Source organism: Drosophila ficusphila, unplaced genomic scaffold (genome assembly GCF_018152265.1).
Source record: "Drosophila ficusphila isolate 14025-0441.05 unplaced genomic scaffold, ASM1815226v1 contig_197, whole genome shotgun sequence".
Taxonomy (NCBI): domain Eukaryota; kingdom Metazoa; phylum Arthropoda; class Insecta; order Diptera; family Drosophilidae; genus Drosophila; species Drosophila ficusphila.
In genome coordinates this window covers 6,525,096-6,538,767 of record NW_025064091.1, presented here as the reverse complement: position 1 = coordinate 6,538,767, position 13,672 = coordinate 6,525,096, and the positions used below count along the sequence as shown (strand labels likewise).

Genomic DNA, 13,672 nt, shown 5'->3' with positions numbered 1-13,672 from the left:
AGAACAAAAACCCGATTATTCAAAATAGTACCTTGTCACACAATGTTAACTTGTTTATTGTGCAGCTTCGAATGGCAAGAAAGTATTGGAAATGTAAAAAAAAGAATTATGTATTAAATTTGATCAGAGGCTTATGGGAACCTGCTGATATTACTTACATTTCCTGCAAGTGCCGAATCAATAACCCATTTCTCTGCTCGTTTCTCGAAGTGCACATTTGTTGTCCAGCAGGACATGCCACATGCCGCTGCTCTCCTGCTGCGATATAAAAATAAAATCCAAATAAAATACGAATGAAATACAAAATTGCGAGTGCCAAGAAGGGCGAGGCCATCCATCGCGCCGCCCTCGTACATCATTCGATTGTTCGAAGGCAGTAATTTGTAACCTAATTGAATGCGTGAGCGGGGGAGTTCAAATCACGCATACGCCCCATTGAACCGCGCTCAATATGCGTTTCAATTTCGGCTCCAGACTTTTTTAATTATGGCTGCAGTCGGAAGCTCTTTGGCAGCTTTTCTTTTGTCCCCGCTTTTCCTAGCACACACACACACATGCCACGCCCCCTGTTTGCCAGCCGCCCCCTTCTGGGCTCTTTATGTGAAGTTTTTAATTAACTGCCTTACAAAGATTTTCCTTCTTCCGGTATTTTTCTTTTTTTTTTTTTTTGTGTCGCATTTCCCCCTGTTTTTTTTTTATTTTATTTGTGTTGCCTGCCTTTTTGTGATTCGGTGCTGGCCCGGGGACCCTGTTCTGGCCACAAATTGACATTTTTCCTAGGGGACGGGTCGGAGTGGGATACCTTTTTGACGTTTTAGCCCTCCTATTTTCGAATTTTTTGCGCTTTGCCACTTTTTTTTGTAGTTAGCTGGCGGAATTTAATAAGCCAGAAATGCGCCAGCCGAACCGAAATAAATTTGAAAAATCAGCAAGCCCGCGACGTTCACTAATTAAAGTCGCCCTCGGTATCTAGATATTTTTTTAGTTGATACACTCAGTGAAAATATAAGCCCTTAAAAAATCTACAAGCCAAAAATACATGGTAAACTTAAGAATAAATTGTACTTTTCTTCTAGATTGTTTAGAAATGTCTTTAAAGTTACTTGAAAAAAACGTTTTATTTAAGCAGTGCATTTTTCTAGTGCTGTTTTTAATGCCAGTGTAAAAGCATATGGCTGGTCACGCCCCCCACGGCCCACGCCCCCTGGCTAATGCCAAATGGTTGTCAGTTTGTCAGTTGGCCGCTGCAACAACTGCAGATAAAAAAAAAACGAAGAGAGCAACGTTTTTTTGCACCTCTTTTGGCAGGCCAAAAGGGCAAACTGTGGATTTTCCCGGGGACTGGGACAAGTTTTTGAAATGAATTGGAAGTAATGAATGAAGGAATGAATGAGATGGCGGGCCAAAAGGGGGGAAGGGGGAAAGGGGGACTCGGCACACAGGCTGAGGCAGCAGCTGTTCGTTCGCCTGTGCAATTAACTGTGAAAATGCTGTCACAATATTTAAAAGTTTTAATTGTTTGTTCAATTGCAATTGCAATTTCAAACTGGCGCCAAACTTTGCACTTTTGTTGTTTTAAACTTGTTCAGCGACTCTCGCTCTCTGATGTCGCCTCCTTTTCGTCCTTTTAGTCATCGTTCCTATTTTTTTTCGCTTTTTTTTTGGCTGTTGCAAAAACAAAAAATAATTTAACATGAATATATCGCATTTCATGCAGTCATACATCACGCGGCGGCGGAGGGTTAAGGGGCGGAGGAGGCGTGGCCAGCCGGCGGGCAAGTGACAGCACTAACATAAACCACAATAATATCCAAAGTCATGAAGGAAGTAACCAAGTGTGAATTTTCGGTTTATGCCTTGCGAACCCAAGCGTTGAAGCGACGCTCCTGCTTTTGCTGCTGCTGTTTTTCCCTTTTTCTCCATTCCGCTTCCCCCGCCATGCCCGCCTTTCCCCGATTTTCTCCGCTTTTCTCCGCTTTCCCTCGGGCGCTGCTCGTTGGCGTGGCCTGCCCTCCTTCCTGTTTTCGGTGGGTCAAACGGGCGGGGTACGGATTTATAGCTTTACTTGCCCAGACTGACGAAGTGCAGTGCGCTTCAAAAATTTTAAACACTCTTCATTTTCGGGGAAGAACTTTTGGTTAAATAAGGACCAACGAAAAAGTTGATAATGATGCCACCAACTGTTTCGCGTTATGAACATTAAATAACACTAGTCATTGTACACAAATAATAATAATAATAAATAATAGGGGAAACTCTAGATAGAATTGTTTTGGGAAAACAAAAAGCTTTATAAAAATTGATGTATATATCTGAATGGATCAATTAAGGATTTTATTTTAATAGTATTTTTACTTTTAGGTTGAACGCGTTCATAAAAATCTTAAATCAACTCTTATAGTTTCTGAAATCGAAATAGTATATTTTTTTGTATAAGCCTTTTCGAAAAAATATGTTTTTCGGGTTTTATGACTGTTGTTTTATTGTATTAAGTTTTTCCCCTAGAAGCTTGGGGTTTTCACCATATTTTTTTTACTTCATCCGCTGACCCCCCTGCACATCCCCTTCCTGACGCCACTGTCCGCTTGGCTGGGCACCCATCGCAGTTGTTTTATTTGCGCTTCCGTTTCGCGGACAGTTTGCTTTGCTGTTTTTACTTCATTTTTCTCGAGCTCTGCACGCCGTATCTAACTGTCTCTGTTGCTCCTTTTTATACCCTTGCAGAGGGTATTATAACTTTAGTCAGAAGTTTGCAACGCAGGGAAGGAGATGATGAAGGAGGAAGTATATACATACATATATTCCTCATAAGCATCACGTTCTGATTCGAACTAGACGTGTACGTCTGTCCGCTGCCCGATTTTTAAGTGGTATTTTAATTCTCTAACGAACTGCATAATTAGTTATTTTTTATTTCTTGCATCGACATTTGTCATGACTGCAAGGGTATATAAGCTCGCCGAAGCAATGTTCCATTCTTGTTTGGTTTTGGTTTTGGTTCCGTTTTTGGTTTTTGTTTTTGGCTTTTATTTAATTTTTTTGTTTTTGTTCCTTCGCTTACAACAGAAAAATGTTACAACAAAACATTTACGACGTCATCGTTTCACAATTTTTGTACTGCGACCCCCTTTTGCTCACTTTCTCGCTGTCCTGGAATCGCTGTTTTGTGTTTGTGTTGTGTGTTGTGTCTTGAAATAAAAATTGTTGTTGCCGCTCTCGTTCTTCATATTGTTGTACAAGGTCCGCCCACAGCTGCCTTAAAACAACAACAACAACGGCACAGGCACACACAAAAAATAACAGTGGCAAAAAAAGAGAGGCAAACCTTGTGTCATTTATCATGCATTTCCACTTTTGGCTTCCGTCGACCGGGACGTGGCCCGCACAGACAAATGTACAGAGACAGGCGGACAGACGGACGGACGGACGGGAAACGGACAGGCGGACGGACAAACGGACAAATGGACAAATGGACAGTCGGACGGACAGTGGTCTAGTCGAGTTTTTTCCAGGCAGCCAGCCGCAAGCTCTTTAAAACAAAGAAATTGGGTTGTAGAGCTTCCCCGAATTTAGGAAAATACCTTAGTTATAATAATAATAATAATATTACTTAAATACTTACATCTACTTTTTATGCGACATATTTAAATATATTAAAATAATCTAGAGATTTTTTAATGGGTATGTTTTTCCACACTTTTAAAACCAAAAGAAAAGATAATTTCTAAATGCATTCACCATGTGTCAAATTATAGGTACTATTCCCATGCTATTTATCCAGATCTTATCTTTGTCACTAGTATTTCTTGGTTTATTCTTGCAAATGAAGCAAGGCAGAATCCAAATTTATGCGTTTTCATTTGCTGGTCATTCCCTAAATATTTCCATTTCATAGAAAAAATACAAGTCTTTAAGCGGAATTCGAAATTAATCAAGACGAACGTTAAATTCATTTTTTTTTCCCTTTCTCAGCAACATTTGCCTCTTGTGTGCCCCAAAAAAGTTGCCAAGTCATTTGTGAAATTTGAATATGGAGATGTTGCAAGTGGACGAGGGCAAGAAGTACGGGAAATTATGGAAAAGTTTTTGAAATTGTTTGATATTGAAACGCGGCAAATATTCACGACTTGCTGCTGCTGTTTTTTTTATTTTTATTTTTTGTCCACTGGAGGGCAATTGATTAAGAGCCGCGGGAGGCGGAAAGTGGTCTGGGCTGACTGTGATGGAGTGACTGCTCCAGGTGGGCTGACGGGAATGAGTTGCGATTTTCCAGTTCCTTGAGGGATGACATGAATGGCGAATGAAGTCTGAAATTCTCCCCTTTCTCCAGAACTAAAAGATTTTATTATTTATAAATGATAAACAGATAACTTTGCTGCCAAGCCAAAAACAGTGTCTCTAAAAACTTTGTTATGAAAATAACATGGGAGATTCTGAATCCAAATCAGATTACTTATTTATACCCAGTTTTTACTTATCTGAACCCTATGGCAAAGCTATTTTTTTTCTGGATTTCCCTTTGCGATTTGTGGAGCTCGCAGCTGGGACTTTGGCCCGTTGCAATGAAGTTGGTCTGATCACATGCGGGAACTCGAGCCTTGGCTTTATCTGCCAAACAAATGCGACGCCATTTGGTCGCCCCCTTCCCAATTTCGCTTCCTCAACTTGGCCATTTCTCTCGGTGACGCATCGGGACCGCAATGAACTTGAGCCAGCTGTCAATGTGATAAATAAACTTGGCTCGCAAAGGGTTCAGCCCCCTGAACTCTGACTCTGCTGCAACATATAAATAATAATCAGGCAGCGGCTGTCTCAGCTGTCTCGCTACAGTGCGTTCTGTAAATGTAAGGCTGGGAAAACGGGCAGAAATACAATCAATGTAATTTTGAATATTTTTTCTAATAGCCATTTCCTTCTACTGAGTTCGAGTTCAAATTAATTAGTAGAGTTAGAACCTTTTTTAAATGAAAACCAGACAATCACAAACTATTGAAATAGCATGCAATTTCTGATCTATTTTCGATTGGTTTTTTCTGGCATATTCGTACTTTTCCAGGACAAACTGTGCACCGCAAACTTATCTCCTGTGTGAAAGTTGCCCAACTTAAAATGTGTATTCTTGCCATTCTTGCAGAAACTTTTGATCCAAGGGCAACCGACAACCGACAGGATGCTGGCACTGCCTCTGCTGACCATGGCAATCCTCGCCAGCTGCGGCTACTCCGTGGACGCCTACTCGAGTACGTATACTTGATATTTGATATTGCGGGCGGCGGGGGCTTTCCCAACTCTTTCTTCTCCCCATGGAGGAAAGCCACCGCCCCCACAGTTGTTTGTTGTGTTGTGTGATCAGTAATCCCGAGATGAGCACCGATCTTTAAGATCGGTGGTGAACGTTTCATGCCTTCATCAACCCCCTCCAATTCATCATATTGAACATATCGAGGCCAGAGGAGATAACCCCCAAGTTTGTGCAGGCTTATAATTTGTTTTTCCTTTTTTTTCCGTATGATTTTGACCCACTCCACTCAACTCCACAAATACACACACTGAAACCCGCTCTATCCGTAAACCGAAAACCGTAAACCGAAATCCGCCATCCGCAATCCGATATCCGTAATCCCCGAACCTAATCGAATTTCCCCGCGGGCGAAGAGTACGGCCGTGGATGCGGGGACATTGGCTGCCTGCCCACCGAGGAGTGCGTCATCACCAGCGACTCGTGCAGCTACAACCAGCGGGACGGCAAGGATTGCGGCAACTATCCCACCTGCAAGCGGCGCTCCGGCGGAGGATCGTCCGCCTCGAACAGCAGCCCCAATTTGGCCACTCCCTCGGCCAATCCGTCAGGTATTTAGCTTGGAATCCCCCCTGATTACTCATTGTGCGCTTCCCTGGGGGAGTTGTCCAGGCGATTGGCATCGTGTTTCGCATATTTCGTGTTTGGCGACCGGCGATTGGCGGCCACAATTTTTTGGTTCCTCAAAACGTCTTATGAATTCCGAACGATTTGTGACTAAAGACAGGGATTTGCTGGGGCGACAGAGTCTTCTTCGGGCGCCGAAGATAACCATATCCTTGCAGAGCCCATATAGATTTCTCGTTTAAAGTGGAGGGCAAACATTTGTTAAGAAACATTTTATTTTCGGTAAAACCTTCATAAAATGGCAAAAAAAAATTTTTCTTTTCATGTTTCTAGGCCTATAAAATAGTTGCATACCAGCTTTTTAAATTTCGAAATATAAATTTATTCGAAATTTTTATGGGGTTCCATCTTACAATTTTTGCAAAATCCATTCTTCCATATTTTCCACCTTTTTTTCGTAAAACTTGCACAAAAGGGACAAAAATCGTTGAAGCTCAATGGAAAAGGTATTTTCTTTAACGTCAAAAAAGTTGCGTACCAACTTTATCAAATTTCGGGAGTTTATTTGCATTTTGGTAAAATCGATTGTATTATTTTTCTGACATTTTTTTTACCTCGCTCAGTATGGTATGAACCGATTTGTTTTCTCAAAAACCAATGTGGTGCATCTGTGTATAACGTATACCCAAAAGAAAAAAAATGAAAAGTTGTCACGTCTGAAAATCTATAAAACTCTGCAAGGATATTATAACTTAACTTAGAAATTGTCGAATTTAATTTGTGTTTGTTGTTTTTCGTTTCGCCCTAAGTAAATGTTTAGTTCTGTGATTGTTTTCATCGATATATATGCAATTTAAACGAATGTAAAATGTGTATCGCGATCTAACACACACGCACACGCACACCCACACCAACACACACTTAAAGCTTCCGCTGACTCAATCAATCTAACACTTGATCAATCAATCAATCACTCGCTCGCTCGCTCATTCATCGCCTCATTCGCTCAAGGCTTCAAGATATTCGACCGCTAATCACCCCCCACCCACTCGCTCCCACCTGTCCCCCTCTCAGCCACCCACTTCTGCATGTTTTAGGAAGTCACAGCACAGAGAAAAAAAAATGGTATACAAATGCAAATATCGTTTTGTCATTTCAATGCTCCAAACGAATCATCAAGGCTTAAAGTGTGTTGTTAAAAGTTTAATTCAACTAAAAACACTAAATGCTTTTGCTAACAACGACAACGAATGAAATGCTTATAAGCCACTTCTATGCAACAAATTTACAATCCGAGCATATTTTCTTAAAAGCTGAATAAACAATTAAGCTCTCCGCTAAATATAGCTGCAATTTTCAGAGAATTTTTTTTGAAATTGAAAAGGGTTCAATTGTGAACTCTGTAAAGAATTATTAAAATAACTTCCAGATAACCATTAAACTAATTATTTTGAATGGGAGAAGCTTAATTGCTGCTTCACTTAAACTACAAAAAAAAAAAACGAATACATTTTTCTCTGTGCTCGGTGGAGAGGAGGAGTCTGAAGGGAGAGCTGGCTGGGCGGGATCTTGGCCAAAACTAACACTAACAAGTTAACCCGCTCTCTTTCCGCCGCGCGCCATCGACTAACCCACTAACAGGATCGAGTCTGGGCCAGGGACCCGAGAACAACATCTTTGCACCCGCCTCATCGAACCCTACGCTTAACACCTACACCTACAACAGCCATCAGCAGGGCGGCGATGGCATGGGCGATGCCGGAAACGGAAACGGAAATGGTAACGGCAACGGGAATGGAAACGGCAACGGTGGGGATCGCGACAAGGGCGGCAACGCGGGGGCGGCGGGCGCCTCGTCGACGGGCGTGATCGATCCGCATTACGTTTTTGGGGCGAAGCACCATATGCCCGTCATACCGAACATGCCCATCTTCCCGTACAACTCGCCCACGTCGGCGCCATCGTTCCAACAGTTCCCACAACCCAACCATCCAGGCAGCGTCCTCAATCCCGGCTATCCCATGCACGGCCTGCAGCCGGTGAACCCCTACAATCCGCCCTTCGTCTTTGGCCAGCTGCCGTTTTACGGCGGCGGCGGACCGACCGGCACCGGCGGTCCGCCCGGAGGCGTTGGCGGCAACGTCGGCAATGTCGGCGGCGTCGGCGGCGGCGTTGGCTTGCCCAGCTCAACGTTGGGCATCCTCGGCGGCGGCGGCGGCGGCCTGGCGCCCTACGGCAGCAACTACCAGGGCTACCAGAGCCAGCACTCCAACGCGAATATGTACAACAAGCCGCCGCCGCAGTACCAGAATCAGAATCAACAGAATCCCTACAACCGGCGCACCCAGGCGCATCCCTCGGCAGCCGGCAGTCTGGGCGGGATCGGGAGCGGTATCGGTCGACCACTGACCTTGATTGCTGGCCTCGTGCTCACCCTCCTCGTCCCACGCACGTAATAAGCTGGGCGGCAGAGCAGGAGCGGCACAGCCCACAACTCGACGACCCCCGGAAAATTAACCCCAGTTCGGAGTAACCTTCTCGCCAGAAAACATTTTCACTGAGATCTTTAACTACCATTTGGACATATTTTTAAATTTAAAAACTACACAGCCTGATCGAATGCTTTCACTTCACAAAATAATGGAATGAATATCATCTTACAGTGATAAAAAAAGAAAGCCATACATTTCCCATTGATTATATAAAAAGGCATGGCAATAATATGAAATAATGAAACTTACTCTACAGTGAAAATGGGATCTTGCCTGAGGGTTACGTTTTATTTTCATTTGATTTGATTTTTATTTTTTTACTTACCTCATTTTTCTCAAGTTTTATTTTAAATATTTTTTGGTGTAGGCTTAAGTAAAAAAATGTACAAGCAGCAGCAGCGGCGGTTGGAAATGCACCTAAATATTTTAAGATTTTTAAAGTGAGCCAATCAATCAGCCAACAAAAAATTGATTTAAAAGCACATATTTTTGTAAATTATTTTTTTTAACACCTGAATTTTACTTCAATTACAAATATTTACTAATGCTACGTATACGTAACTTAAAAGACGAGTATATTGCGTATACGCAACCGTATATTTTACTGTCCGGCGGACAACTTGATATTAAGGACCATTGCTCTTTTGAAATTGCTGGCGGAGTGATATAGCCAATTATTGGAATAGCTGCAGGTACTTTATGTTCCGTACTTCTATCCGAATCCGAAACAATGGAACCTTTAACATCATGCCAACTTGCCGTTGCTTTCGACAACAATTAAAAGGCTATGTTTTAATTAAATTATAGGCTATACGGCTTTTCCGCCACTCGCTCCACGTAGTTTGGCATTTTTCTCTCGGCAGCCTTTGCTGTCTGGCCCACACTGCGAATACGTAATTTCAATTTAATATTGTGTAGGATAGTGGGTGAGTGTGTGGGTGTGTTGCTCTGTGTGTGTGTGTGGCAGCGAGTTCATTTGTGTGAGCTTTCCGACTATCAGTCAAGGGGAACTAGTCGCCGGCCCCTGGGAGCTGCTCTTTTTTGCAGCTCAATTAAATTGGAATTTAATTTCGGGCTTAGACAGCAAGCCTCTGGTCAAAGGGGGCAAAGTCTGACCGCCGATACACACAGCATCGCACACCCACACACACACACATACACACCAACGCATACACATGGATGGTTGGGCAACTTTGATGTTAATTTCATTTTTGTTGATGGTACGAATTTGCGGCGAGACGCTGGCGAATCCCGGGCTTTCGATGCTGCCACTGCTGCTGCTGCTGCTGCTACTGCTGCTGTAGTCAGCTACAGAAACCGAAACAGCTACAGATACAGATACTTAGATGGATAGTGTTGTAGATACAAGATACGCATGTCAATCAAAATGCATAATGAGCTACATTCGAGGGCAGTGCACCAAGTGCGCTGCGAGCAAATCAGATTGGTTCTACTCCTCCTTTTTTTGTACGACTACAGATACGAATAAATAAATAATCAGTGAAGCAAGTTAAATGGCATTTTAAGAGAACAAATGAAAACATGAATTAAGCTAGCCTAAGGTGTTCGAAACTAATCTAAAGTAAAAAACTAAAAGCTAAGCTGTAAGTGCTGCAGACTCTCGTAACCGAAAAATCAAAACTGTCACAAAAAGGCATTTACATTGCTAACCAACTGCCAGAAATACAAACAACTAAAAAATCGTAAGCCAAAAAACAAATACTGAATGCAGAATACAAAATGCAAAATACAAAATTGTGAAACATTGCAAACACTTACAAACTTACAAACACACACTCATATACAAATTCAAAGTCCCAGAAATTCAAAACTGCCCAAGAAATATGAAATAACAATTTTGTCGCTGTAAATTCCGGATAAAAAGGCACTCATGTCGAGCATATTTACTCCGTCCGTTTGTATTTGCACACACACTTGATTTGGGACACCAACTAATGCTAACTTCATTTGCAATCTCTGAACCGGAACCATGTAAACAGTACGACCAGTATTAACCAAACTGAAATCATTTTATCGAGTTAAGAAACCAGATACTAACCGAAAACCCCCCTTTACCCAGGAACACGGCGAGGAAATTAACGAGCAAACAATAAGTATTCGAGTATTTACTAATCAAAACCACTAACTAAAGAGTTGTACATAGCATTAAATATATATAGACGTGTGTGGACAGAGATATATTTAATATACTACAGCGAAGACTTAACTAGAATAAGCCCGGGCGGACAAAAAAAAAAAAAAAAAAAGAAAAGAAAAAGAAAACTCAAAGTTGTGTAGACTTAAATCGGTACGGAAGTTGAAATCAAAAACGTAAGCTAAGTTCATTGATTGTCCTAACCATTTTATGCTTTCATTTTTCGTTCTCCTTACTTATTTTTTTCTGTGTGCTCTCTTTGTTTTTGTGTTCTATATATTTTGAATACTCCCCATTCGAAATCCCCGCTTTTGTGGCTAACCTGTGGCTAACTGCTTGCGCGCTGCTTACCTGATCCGATCATCCGATCATCCGATCAGAGGTGAGCCATAACGCATACGCCCCGAATGCCCCGCTGCCGGAAGCGGATGCGAGCGGTGGTGCTGGCTACGGCGGTGCTGCGAGCGGTGGCAACGGCGGATACGGTGGTGGCTTCTCGGCTGGCGGCCACTCCCTCTACCCATCTCTACCCAACTCAAATGGCGGCGCCGGCGGCGGTGGCGGCAATGGTGGTGGTGCAGCGGCCTATAATCCGTATGGAGGCGGCGGCGGCGGCGGTGGTGGTGGCTACAATCCCTACAACGGCGGCTATCAACCACCGGCCAACAATGGTGGCTACCAGCCCCCCGGCGGCTATCAACCCCAAGCTCCTGGCGGCTATCAACCCCGACCTGGCTACACGCCACCCGCCCCGGGCTACGAGAACAACGGTGGTGGTGGCCAGAAGCCCAAGGACAAGGAGGGCGGCTTCTTCTCCAACTTCTTCTCGAATCCGGCGGTGAGTCAAGCGGTGTCCGGTATCATTGCAGGCCAGATAGCCAAGCAGCTGCAGGGCGGAGGCGCCGGTGGAGCCGGCGGTAATGGCCAGCAGTCCGGTGGCTATCAGCCCAGCGGTGGCTACGGCGGTGGACCGTCTGGCGGCTACGGCGGCGGCGGCGGCGGTGGAAGTGGTTCCTCCGGCAGCAACATCCTCGGCGGACTCCTCGGCTCCGTTTTGTCTGGCGGTGGTGCGAATGCTGGAGGCGGAGGAGGAGGCGGCGGTGCTGGCAGCTTCCTGGGCAGCCTGCTCAGCGGTGGAAACTCCAACAGGGGAAGCAGCCAAGGAAGCGGCGGATCTGGCGGACTGGGCGACCTCTTCAGCTCGAAGAACTTCGGCGGCCTCTTCAGCGAGAACCCATCCTCCCGAGGAGGCGGTGGTGGCTCCTCCGATGGCTACTCCTCGCAAGGCGGAGCCAAGAGCTATCCCACCCAGGCGCCGGGCAACTATTATGGTTAAACAAGCCCCACTTTTTGCGGCGGAGAAAGTCTCCCCCTTTTAAATACACAAGTTTTTTTTTTTTCGTTCTTTGGCATTGTAATCAAATGAAGAACTTTCAACGAAATTTACTGAAACAATATTGAAATATTTAAGCATATTATACGCAACTATAAATGACGATTATACAAATACAATACATATATACAAGCATATATACCCGATAATTGAGAAAGCTGTCACATGTAATTTGAGATACCGTGCGTGTAGAATCACCATTCGGAGTTCATTTGTAAATAGAGAAAAACTTGAAATTGAAATTGAACCAGATAAAATACGTAAAAATTTAAAGCCATCCTCCGAGATTTTTCATTTGCATTTGGGCGGGGTAACTGGGCTCAAAAGTGGCGGAGCGGTAAGTTAATGATTTGAGGTAACTTATATTTACCAGTTTTCCAGAAACATAAATTTGCAGGAAAAACACGAAAGTGTTTTGAATGGTAGGAGGACAATTTGGCTGTCCAAATGGACGAAAATGGTCTTTGAACTCATTGTTTTCCATCGATCAACGAGAGCAGCTGAAACCGCGTTGGGGGATTCATCGAGGAGCAGCAGACAATTATTCGCCTTGGACGAGCAGAGTGATTTATTTATTTTTATAATAAATTTTATTATTAAGGTTTTTAGTAACTTGAGAGATATTCTTTTAAATGTAGGATATTTTATTATAGATTTTAACTTATTATTTAATATCGAGTTGATTTGGAATTACATATTTGTTTTAATAAAATTTAAATTAAATAAAATGTTTTTTGTTGGTTTGGGGCTATATTGAAAATTATGAGAACATTACTCCAATCAAATACTTCAACAGAAAATCTAAAAACCTCTTTCCCTTGTGTGCCTCCTGCTAAGGGCTAATTAAATTGTTAAAATTAATAGTGATAAATTTATTTATCCAACAAAACCGAAATTAAAACGAAATCGTTTGGAATTACGGTACTGTACATACGATTTATTTTCCCCTGAGATAGAGACAATTTTTATTTTAAATAACAAAGTTCTTTTTAATGATTTTATGCAATTTTTTTCATATTTTAAAATGATTTTTGTGTGATGTTTGGGAAAAAAACGACTTACAGCTGAACAAAGTAGTATATTTTGAGTGGTTTTTTGGTTGTAATAAGGCCAATTAGTGACTTGCAGTGGAACCAAACACTGTTTTGAGCACCTTATGACCACAGTTAACGAGCCCAATCACTTTTTGGACGATTAAAAAAAAAATGATTTTTGACCAATTTTCGCAATTTTGGTAAGGGGTAACATCGTCATTTTTTGCGAAAAATGGCAAAATTTCAACTTTTTTGGGTGTTTATACCATCGGAATCAGAATTTTATTACGAATTCAACAATGTATGCCACTCCACATTTGGGAGAGTACTTTCTAAGATATTCCAAAAAAACTGGGTTTTTTAAGCCATTTTTTGTAGTTGTGGCCGAAAAAAAACTTTTTCCATTGGTAATTTGTCTGTTATTTGGGCAAGAAACAACTTACAGCCAAACAAAGTATAGTTTTGGAAACAAGAAAAGCCCAACTATTCATGCCACCGAATGCAATTTAATTGTTATAGTTAATTGATCCTTTAGTTAGTTCAAAAAAACTGATTTGGGAAAGATCAGTTGACAATTCCGGTAGAAAACACTATATTTTTAGTGGTTTTTTGGTTGTAATAAGGCCAAAAAGTGACTTATGCCACTTATAAATGTAGTGAATTTTGCTGAATTTTCAACACAACCATTTTTTCTAAATTTCGACAACAAAATTAACAAATGATGCGGCGAAC

At 42.4% G+C, this 13,672-nt stretch overlaps 1 protein-coding gene across 4 annotated transcripts in view; it reads left to right on the top strand.

The window, feature by feature from the left end:
- The window catches only part of LOC108098012 (glycine-rich protein DOT1), a 75,353-nt gene extending 63,170 nt beyond the window's left edge, over nucleotides 1–12,183 (top strand). Inside the window, exons 4-6 of one of the 4 annotated variants that reach the window (XM_017200654.2) lie at nucleotides 5,135–5,240; nucleotides 5,656–5,850; nucleotides 10,894–12,183. In XM_017200654.2, the coding sequence (XP_017056143.1) occupies nucleotides 5,171–5,240; nucleotides 5,656–5,850; nucleotides 10,894–11,849 (1,221 nt within the window). In that variant the 5' untranslated portion in view covers nucleotides 5,135–5,170 and the 3' untranslated portion in view covers nucleotides 11,850–12,183. Of the gene's footprint in view, nucleotides 1–5,134; nucleotides 5,241–5,655; nucleotides 5,851–7,507; nucleotides 8,743–10,893 lie in introns of those variants that run through there. The other 3 variants (XM_017200657.2, XM_017200655.2, XM_017200656.2) reach the window with 3 other exon arrangements.
- The last annotated feature ends 1,489 nt before the right edge of the window (nucleotides 12,184–13,672 follow it).